Genomic DNA, 10,804 nt, shown 5'->3' on the forward strand with positions numbered 1-10,804 from the left:
CACACACACACACACACACACACACACACACACACACACACACACACACACACACAAAGTTGCCTGTTGCCCTAATGTCGCGAGTCCCACGCCCAAAACTTGAAGCTGTCCGCTGAGCCAGCTGCTCTTCTGTCACTCAACCGGACTCTGCAAGTCTATTGGTCCGTGGCTGTGGAGGGGAACCAGAGGACCCGCCCACATCCAGATGTGCGCCTCTCTCCCTTTTTAACACTTCGGTCCACTGCGTGTTGGCTGACTGCACTGGAGCCCCGAGCTCACCTCACCAACCAAGTCAACAGGAGGAGCACACACACACACACACACGCGCACGCTTGCCCGCACGCACACACGCGCGCGTGCACACACACACACACACACACACACACACACACACACACACACACACACACACACACACACAGTGACAAGTGGGCTGCAGGAAAGTATGGTTGTTGCTTTGATCATTTCGCAACAGTCGAATCGCATTGCCCTTGACGTCTACCCATGCGTCCAAAGACTTCAGATCTGTGTCGGAATTTGTCAAGAGGCTCATTTTGTACCTGCATCTGCATGCCGTCAGATTGTTGTGTGTGGTGCTGCTGCTGCTGCTGCTGTGAGAGCGGCTGGACTGCGGGACTTAAGCATTTGTGTTCTGTAGTGTAGAGGGACCCACTCAGACAAATCGATCCACTCACTCCTCGATGCAAATCCAGCCCTGTTGATGGAGAAGAAAACGGAGGAGGACCTGTGTGAATTCTTTCCTTATTAATTATTGTGGATTTCAAATGTGATCCCTTGAAGAACCGTGGAAGTAAATTGTCCTGCATGGCCGGGCTAAATTATTATAATTTTTCTCTCGTGGCGATGGAATTTGAATAAGGCATATCATGGTTTTCCACATGCATGTGTGGAATTCTGATTGATATTAAAGGCAAAACTGCAGGGGCTCGGAATTATTTGAAAGCGATCTGACTGGTGATCTGCAGTGAAACAACAGAGATTTGTCCTGTCCTTTCCTCTCCCTGCGTTTTTCCTCATCTCACCTCCAAGATGACTTCACTGTCGGGGACCAAGGACAGGTCTGGGACCAGCCGGAGCAGAAAATATGGGGTAGGGTTTCTTCTATTCGACTGGCATTCGACTAGGTATATGCTCATTATATAGTCTATGTTCAGTGGCTCTCAACCTTTTCAGGCTGTGACCCCTCAAAATAATCATATTTGAACTGGGGACCCCTCAGATAAATATTGTGAAAATAGCAGATCTTCAAGCTCACAACGCCTCGCGTTGCTAGGCGTTGTGAGCTTGTAGATTGGCTATTTTCAAATGTTTTGCCTCTTTCTTATATTATTTGACAATTTGGCAAATGTTTGACCAGTTTTTACTGTATAGTTTGTTGATTACTTTTGATGCTGTAATGGTATTTTTTCTTCTTCTTTAAAGTCCTTAAATTTTCACTTCACTGTCATCTGGGGACCCCCCCCCCCCAAAAATCATGTGGGGACCCCGACCCACAGGTTGAGAACCACTGGTCTACGTCTTTTACTCAGATGTGCTCAGCCATAAACCTGCCATATAGCCTGGCTCCTAGACCTAGACATATATTGGACAGTGTCGCAGGGGGAGCCATGCTCAATTTCATCTACCCGCCCATCATCACCTGTCTAATTAACATTTTAGCCTACTTATGGAGATGAAGGTGTGCTGCATTCTCTCCTCTTTCTCTGCGCACAGACCCTTATATTTCAGCACCAGGGCTTGTTATTATAGGCCTACCACCACAACATACCACCTACCCATGCAGTCTGGCACTTATATCGGTTGAGTCACAGAGCAACCGCCCTTATATTCCCCACTGACCCACCAACCCAATTACTCCTGAGTTATTACATATTAGATATGGCTGCTGGTGCTGACAGTAGTTCACTGGATTGTAGACTATACTGGGTAGCCCACCACACCTTAAAGCAGAAAAAACATCAGTTTTTTACTCTGTAGAGACAGAGATGTCTAAAATCAAGTAGGTTATTCTGAAGCCCCTGTTTAAATGAATATGATGTTGAGATCATCATTGTCAAACCTGTTTTACACATTGAGAAAATCACATGTTGCGGACCAGTTCTTACCAGCCTGTGTATAGCCTACATATTCGCTGTGGAATGTGGCTTCTAATCAGCCATACACTGTGTTAATTGAACTCTGACAGTGTACAAATGTAAGCAAATGGATAATGATGCATTTGTACACTGTCTGAGTTACACATTTTACTGTGCAGTGAACTGGTCATGATGACTGCCTTAACTAAAAAATGAGTCTTTGCCTCTCCCTATTGAAGGGTTACAGTGATCATATTTACATATGACCACACTGAAAACAAATAATTTCCATTTAATCCACACATTTGCACAAGTTAATAGGCCAGGCTAACAGTGGGTGGTTCATTAAACACAAGACACAAGGAGTAACAAGATTATGCATTACATAATTACAGACTTTCAAATACACAGATATGAATATTTATTGTTCTGAAATCCTCATCCTCGCACTGTTACTATCCATTCTTTCTCGCTCTGCAGATGCCTGACACCTCTCCCACCAAGTCCACCTCCTTCTCTCCAGAGACATGGTACAGGAAGGCCTACGAGGAGTCGACAGGCTCAGCTACACGCCCCGCCCCGGAGGGGGCCGGTTCCATGCCCAGCTCCACTGGCACACCTTCCCCAGGCTCAGGAACCTCCTCGCCAGGATCCTTCTCTGGGTCTCCTGGGACCATATCCCCAGGGATCGGGACGTGTTCTCCGGGATCTCTAGGCGGTTCCCCAGGATTTGGCACCGGTTCCCCAGCCTCGGGCAGCGGAAGCTCCCCTGGCAGTGAGAACTGGTGTGAGAACTGCAACGCTAGGCTGGCAGAGCTGAAGAGACAGGCCCTGAAACTGCTCATCCCTGGACCCTACTCCAGCAAGGTACACATTGCTACCTTTATGGACGTGCGTGTGTGTGTGTGTGTGTGTGTGTGTGTGTGTGTGTGTGTGTGTGTGTGTGTGTGTGTGTGTGTGTGTGTGTGCGTGTGCGTGTGCGCGTGCGCGTGTGTGTGTGTGTGTGTGTGGTTTGTTCTTTTGCACCCCCACCAACAATCACACAGCTGTTCATGACGAGGTACAGCAGAGAGCCGCACTGATGTCACACAAATTGTTTAATCTCTGAAGCTATTTATCAATAACTGGCATCATGCCAAAAACAGAAGGATCCACTTGGATGCTTCTATCACTAAAATCAATGAGCTCACTTTACTTTGCAAGATGGATGAATATGATGGATCACTAAAAAGTATTGATCGTTCTGAATACATTCTCTCCATTTGTTAAGCCATATGGATTGTTGTCTTGTTCTAATTTTTTTACGACAGTTTGTTGTTTGATCTATTGGTTACCAATGCAATCAATTTCAGTTTCAGTTTTGTTAGTGGATGGACGCATTTTGAACACATGGAGGGAAGCACAGTGTTGCGCTAGAGAGACATCTTCTACAACAACAGCAACAACAGTTAATGTGTCCAGAATGGCTTGGATTGCTGTGAGGCTTGTTGGCAGCTTCAGGGATTTAAACTGCACTGTGCAAAATACCATTATTGCTAAAATGCTGAGCATAAGTTTAGTTTCAGCTCATCTCAGACTTTGGTTTGGATAGAATCTGTGATGGTTTGGATATTCATGTTTTGGTAATCTGTGGTGGTTTGGATGGAAATTGAGATGTTTGGATAGAAACAGTGATGATTTGGGTAGAAATTGATGGTTTGGGTAGAAACTATTGTGGTTTGAGTAAAAACTGTGATGGCTTGGATATGAACTGTGATGGTTGGATGGAAATGGTCACGTTTAAATATAAACTGTGATGGTTTGAGCACAAACGGTCATAGTTTGGGCTTGAAACTTCTGCATTGTGTTGCATGATTGATTGATGGAATACTTTATTAACAAGATTATTAACAGTACAGATAGAACAGTCAAAGATTATAATGCTAAAAGGATAACACAAGAAGCACCAGGGGCTTGTTTCCATTATGGTCCATACAGTTCAGTGTTGTTCATTATAATGAAAAGTTATGCACACGGTTTAATAAACTGTTTTGTGAAAAACCATGTCCCAGAACGTCCTAATTAAATTAGATTAGTTTTGCCTTCACAACACTTTTTTTATATCACGCTAAATTCAGAAGCACGCCTGATGCAGTTGACTGGAATTTAGTTATGAACCCAGAGAGGCCAAGCGCACTACATGGAGTTAATTGGTAACAAATAAGCACATTTTATGCAGCATGGGGCTGATAAACTGCACTGCAGACAGAGATAGAAGGAGGGGGAAGGGGGAGAGAGAGAGAGAGAGAGAGAGAGAGAGAGAGAGAGAGAGAGAGAGAGAGAGAGAGAGAGAGAGAGAGAGAGAGAGAGAGAGAGAGAGGGAAGTGTCTAGACACTGTATGAGAGGAGAGCAGAGACAGAGGTATCAGTGGTCTAATTAGGGGTTTGTAGTTGAATGATCGGAGTGGAAGGGGTTAATGGGGAGGTTGGTGGGCAGTCCTCTAATTAGAATGGTATTGGTGCATGAGGCTGGGTTGAGTTTAGGATGATTAAAACCTCCTGCTGTCTACTGGAGGGCCCAGCATGAATATGTATGTTACATGAGATGTGAGTGTGTGCGTGCCGCATACTCATTCATATGACCAACACGTGTGTGTGTGTGTGTGTGTGTGTGTGTGTGTGTGTGTGTGTGTGTGTGTGTGTGTGTGTGTGTGTGTGTGTGTGTGTGTGTGTGTGTGTGTGTGCGTGCGTGCGTGCGTGCGTGCGTGCGCGCGCGCGCGCGCGTGTATAACTACAGTACAGTATGTGTATCCCTCTCCATAAAATAATTGGCTTACATGTCATGGCTTACATTTCTTACATATTTAATGGGGAGGCATTGGATTTGCACCCATCAGGTTGTTGAAGTAGAGTCTTATTATAACCTGTGAGTTGAGAACATTCTCATATTACACTTGTAAAGTAGTTAAATCTGATGTCCAGACACGATGTCAGAGGGTTTTGTCTCTTCAGGGGGGCTGGTCACTCTGAAACACCTTGTTCAGGTGTCCACACTGACACCAGTGTCTTGTCATTGCACACATGGGGTTGGTCTAAGTGTCTTGCTTAAGAGTACTACACTGGTTCAGTCACTTTCGACAGCTTGGTTTTTCCCCAGCGGATTTGAGATTTGAACCAGCAACCTTCTGCAACCTTCAGTCCAGTGTGTCACTCCCCCAATAAGAATGGAGAGCTGTGAATGAACCACTTCAACTCAGCTTTGTGCATGTGCATGTGTCTGTGTGTGTATGTGCTGTATGTTGTAAAGGACCTACGTGCCAGTCCCCAGAGAGAATAACATGGTGTCTGGTGCTGACATACGTGAGGGTACACACACACACACACACACACACACACACACACACACACACACACACACACACACACACACACACACACACACACACACACACACACACACACACACACACACACACACACACACACACACACACACACACACACACAGCTTGGAACCATGTAGGTCTGTCTACGTTTGACAGTTCAATATGTGGCAGGGAACCTGTGCTTGCCCTATAGTACACACACACACACACACACACACACACACACACACACACACACACACACACACACACACACACACACACACACACACACACACACACACACACACGCACACACACACACACACACACACACACACACACACACACACACACACAGATAGTGTGGCTGTTAGTCGTATGCTAATGATGACCTTCACCTGTCTAACTACTGAATATTTTTCTGTCTGAGCATCTGTTAGAGCGGGAGAAGGAGACGGGGAGGGAGAATGAGGGCGAGAAGGGAATTAAGGGAGAGGGAAAGTGACAGGGGGGAATGCTGGAGAGGCTGATTTGTGCCACGTTTTTGCTTGAATATGTACGGGCGGTGTCTGTCTGTGTTGGCTGCGCAGATATGCCCGTATATGGACAGATCATTGGGCGCAGATATGGCCATATATATATATGGACTGTGCATTTGCGACACGTTGTCAAAGAAATACCCTGGCAACATTTGGGCGGGCCGCCGGGCCGATGTGCAGATATGCCCTAATACAGACAAATCAGTATTGTTAGGCAACAGTTTCTGTTGTGTCTGACGTCACGTGCCCATATACAGTATGGAGATGGAGAGACACGCTCAGCTTAGATATAACAAGAAAATGGCAGAACACAAAGAGATGGCAGGTCCTCCGCTGAATTTTAGTGCTGATATGTGGCAGCATTTATGTTTTCCAGTTTGAATAACTGAAAATGGCAAAAAGGAGACGGACAAAAGCAAAACATTATGCAGACCCTGCCAGGCGACGATCACCTAAACTAGGTGTGTGTGTGTGTGTGTGTGTGTGTGTGTGTGTGTGTGTGTGTGTGTGTGTGTGTGTGTGTGTGTGTGTGTGTGTGTGTGTGTGTGTGTGTGTGTGTGTGTGTGTGTGTGTGTGTGTGTGTGTGTGTGTGTGTGTGTGTGTGTGTGTGTGTGTGTGTGTGTGTGTGTGTGTGTGTGTGTGTGTGTGTGTGTGTGTGTGTGTGTGTGTGTGTGTGTGTGTGTGTGTGTGTGTGTGTGTGAGAGAGAGAGAACATTGTGGGGCGGCTGTGGCTCAGGGGTAGAGTGGCCGGGTAGAGTGGCCGGGTAGAGTGAACTGGAAAACCGCAAGGTTCCCAGTTCGATCCCGGGCTGGGGCGCTCCCCTAGAGTTAGTGTCGAAGTGTCCTTGAGCAAGACGCTGAAACCTTAATTTCTCCCGATGAGCAGGTTGGTGCCTTGCATGGTTTCCTCCGCCATCGGTGTATGAATGTGTGTGTGAATGGGTTAATGGCACAATCAATGTAAAGCGCTTTGGATAGAAGCGCTATATAAATGCACCATTTACCATTTTACATTGTATTTATTGCAATATTCTGTGTGTGTGTGTGTGTGTGTGTGTATGTGGGGGTATGACTGTGTGCATGGTTAGCTTGCCTCTGTTGCTTTTTCCCCTGACATTTAATATTTGTACAGTATGACCACATGCAGCTGGGGAGGAACCTTCTTCTTCCAAAAAGACAGCACTTGTAGATCTCCTTGGGGATTCACTGAAGTGGATGGCACACTGCCCCACATTGGGCTCAAGGCTGAAATAGACTTGTACTGCAAAGAGATGTCTATTTAGCTCCCTGTCCTCTCGAATGGTGGAGAGACAACTCACAGTGTTACCCACTGCTGTCAACGATGGCCAAATCATTTCTCTCTGTCCTAGAAACCTCAGTAGCCTACCGAGCGGGAAAGTTATTTTCCACAACCAGAGACATGGTAAATGCCCAAAGATCCCAAATTATACCCATAAATGAGGACACATTATATAAATGTGGACACATTTATATAAATGCAGACACATTTATATAAATATGGACACATTTAAAGGCACACGCTTAGATTCCTAAAGAAAAGATGTGCGCACGCGAGCGGTCGCCGATTGAAATAACCTCTTTAATATGTAGGCCTAGGTATTTATTAACCCACAATATATATCGAATTTTACTCTATTTACTTGCATAATGGGGATACTTTAGTGTTGTCATATGCATTTACCTTGCAGACGTCACCTCTGTAATTTAGTTCATGAATCCATCAGCCACTGTTAGCCAAATGTTCTCTTTGGACTGCTTCAGAACATCTGACAGTATGCCTACACACCACCTACAGTACTTACCAGGTCACACAATGGACCATTGATATGCATCCAGCCAGGTCATTCCTATGCTAATTCACACTGTTGACACTGGCCAGCTTTTGTAAGCTTTGGTAAGAGGTGAATAGTTGTTTGTGATCGATACGCGAGGTAGACGCAGTCTCACGGGTACACGCGTGCATGTCCATGCACGTGCGGGCCCGCGTGCATCTCACAACTAGTGAGGAGGTGAGTTGAGTCAAGTGAGTGAGTGAGGAGGTGAGGTGAGTGAGTGAGTGAGTGAGTGAGTGGGTGGGTGGGTGGGTATTTCGGTGGTTGGGTGAGTGGGCGGCTGGGTGGACGGACATGCTAGTATTCCCAATTTTTTTATTTTTTATTTTTGTTTGAGTTGAGTTACTTGAAAAAGTAAAAAGAAAAATTGATGTGTGATGCAGCGGCACTGAGAAAATGACTACTTTCTGTAGGTAATAAAAACACTGGAAGTTTCTGTTTCAGTCTGACTTCCATGCTTAGGGTACCTTTGGCACGTTGTACCCCTAACATATGGAGGGGTACATCGTTCCACTGTGAACGTGACTTGTTTTGTTTACAAGATTCAGCTGCTGCAATATTTGTATTTTGCATTTGTACACATTGTTCAATTACAAATTTGTTTAATCACCAAGCCTTTCTGCGTGGTGAGTGGCTCCTTCTGTCAGCAGTCAGCACTCAGCAATTTATTATTCTAATAAAGGGCACTTTTTCATCAGTTGTCTTTTTTAGAAAGAGATGGTGGAAATAGACAGACAGACAGACAGATAAGTTAGTCTAACTTATCTGACTTATCTCTAACTGTTAGAGAACAGTGACAGACTAGGAAACAGGTAGTAAAGGTGTGCGTGCGTGCGTGCGTGCGTGCGTGCGTGCGTGCGTGCGTGCGTGCGTGCGTGCGTGCGTGCGTGCGTGCGTGCGTGCGTGCGTGCGTGCGTGCGTGCGTGCGTATTGCTGGTGGGGAGGGAGCTCTGTCACACACACGTACGTACACACGCACATGTTTGTACACACACACACACAAACTTAGCTGCAGGGCTAAAAAGCACATCTGGCTCTACATCTGCAGCCACTTACGTCCTTGGTCCTTCACTGGTGTGTGTGTGTGTGTGTGTGTGTGTGTGTGTGTGTGTGTGTGTGTGTGTGTGTGTGTGTGTGTGTGTGTGTGTGTGTGTGTGTGTGTGTGTCCGTGTGTCCGTGTGTCCGTGTGTCCGTCTGTCTGTCTGTCTGTCTGTCTGTCTGTCTGCGTGCGTGTGTGTGTGTGCAATACAGGTATATGTGTGTCCTTGTGCGTGCGTGCGTGCGTGCGTGCGCGTATAACCCATACATCCACACCCAAATCATGAAAGGATAGAGGCTGATCTGGTTTTGGTTAGTCCATTTTAGCCCGGGAAAGTGGGTCACTGTGTGTGTGTGTGTGTGTGTGTGTGTGTGTGTGTGTGTGTGTGTGTGTGTGTGTGTGTGTGTGTGTGTGTGTGTGCGTGTGCGTGCGTATGTGCATGTGTGTGTGATTGAACTTAAAATTAAACTTCAAGTTGACAACTTCAAATATCAGTTTACAAGTGTAAAAGATTGGGTGAAATTCTTGTTTGTACAAGCTCCCAACGCTTTGCAGTTTCAACTAGAAAGCAGCGCTCCATGGAGTGCATATCTCCGCCAGGCCAGGTGGCCTACCCAGGGCTGCGTAAGTCATCAGTTGCAGCCGTCATGACCCAAGGAAGATCATCAAAAGTGATTGTGCCTTTGGAGTTGCACTCTATTGAGGCCCTTGAGCATGCGATTCCAATTTGGGAAGCCAATTATAGGCAAACAGAATTATCACATGAGTCCTTAGATCATGTGTACCTAATTTGGTGGAGAGAAAAAAAGAAAGAAAAGAAAAGTCATGTTTCTGCAACAAACTGATTTGGGGTCAATTGGTTTGGTCATGATTTTTGACATTTTTTGTAACATAGGCCCCTCCCAAAAATAATATATAGTTATTTATTTTATAAGAAAAACACTAAATGGGAGAAAATCTAGTCAGGCCAAAATTGTATATGGTGAGTTGTGTCATGATTCAAGGAATTTCAGAGAAAACTAAATAGCGATTGAATGGAAGGGTTCAACAGTTATAGGCCAAGATGTACTGTAAAGTAGGCTGGTACAGTATAGTGCCACCATGAGGCTAATTAAAAAAGAAATTCCTTGGCTTATTGACTGTGTGCATGAAAAGTTTGGTCGAGCGGTTTTCAAGATAAGCTCTGGACACACACTCACACACACACACACACACACACACACACACACACACACACACACACACACACACACACACACACACACACACATGTGTGCGTGTGTGTGCATGACTGTGTGCGTGCGTGCGTGCTTGCGTGGGGGTATGTGTGTATTTTAGGTCAGTTAAAAGTAAAAGAACCCGCTGATATTGTTACTGAAGATGTAATGGACACTATGACATGTTCACTGTCCCCAGATCGGATTCACACATTCTAATAATCCTAATACAAAATAGTTCATGATGTCATGATGTTTCAGAGCCAGTAGGTCATAAGAAGACATCATAGTTACCTGACAAAGAATAACTGAGACACAGATATTATGTTACTGGGTGCTCACTTTATAGTCAATGAAACATAGAAACATACTGGTCTCCGTGTAGAACCATTAGAACCAATACTGTCACAGTCTCAGACTGTGCCCGTCTAGGTGTTGTATTTCTATGTTGTGTTCTAGTCGTTCTGGTTCTATGTTGTCTTCTCCAGCTGTATCATGTGTAATCAGCCCTCATGTGTATATTAGTCTTGTTCCCCAGTCAGTGCTTGTCGGATCATTGTTTGTGTCACATCCTCTGTCTGTATGTTAGTCTGTAATAAAATCCCAATCTTGGGTTTGAACGCTACTCTGCCTGGCTGTCTGCATTTGGGTCCTCACCACACCACCAGATCGTGACAAATACGAACCAGTACACCTTGTTAATTAGCCTCTGC

The 10,804-nt window shown here is 45.4% G+C and overlaps 1 protein-coding gene across 2 annotated transcripts in view; it reads left to right on the forward strand.

The window, feature by feature from the left end:
- Positions 1 to 444: 444 nt before the first annotated feature.
- Positions 445 to 10,804, forward strand: part of kif26ba (kinesin family member 26Ba) — a 112,650-nt gene continuing 102,290 nt past the window's right edge. For both annotated transcript variants that reach the window (XM_080436920.1, XM_080436921.1), the window contains exons 1-2: positions 445 to 1,110; positions 2,577 to 2,963. In XM_080436920.1, the coding sequence (XP_080293046.1) occupies positions 1,051 to 1,110; positions 2,577 to 2,963 (447 nt within the window). In that variant the 5' untranslated portion in view covers positions 445 to 1,050. The remainder of the gene's footprint in view (positions 1,111 to 2,576; positions 2,964 to 10,804) is intronic.

The sequence above is a fragment of the Gymnoscopelus braueri genome (assembly GCF_963280865.1).
Source record: "Gymnoscopelus braueri genome assembly, chromosome: 1".
Lineage (NCBI taxonomy): Eukaryota > Metazoa > Chordata > Actinopteri > Myctophiformes > Myctophidae > Gymnoscopelus > Gymnoscopelus braueri.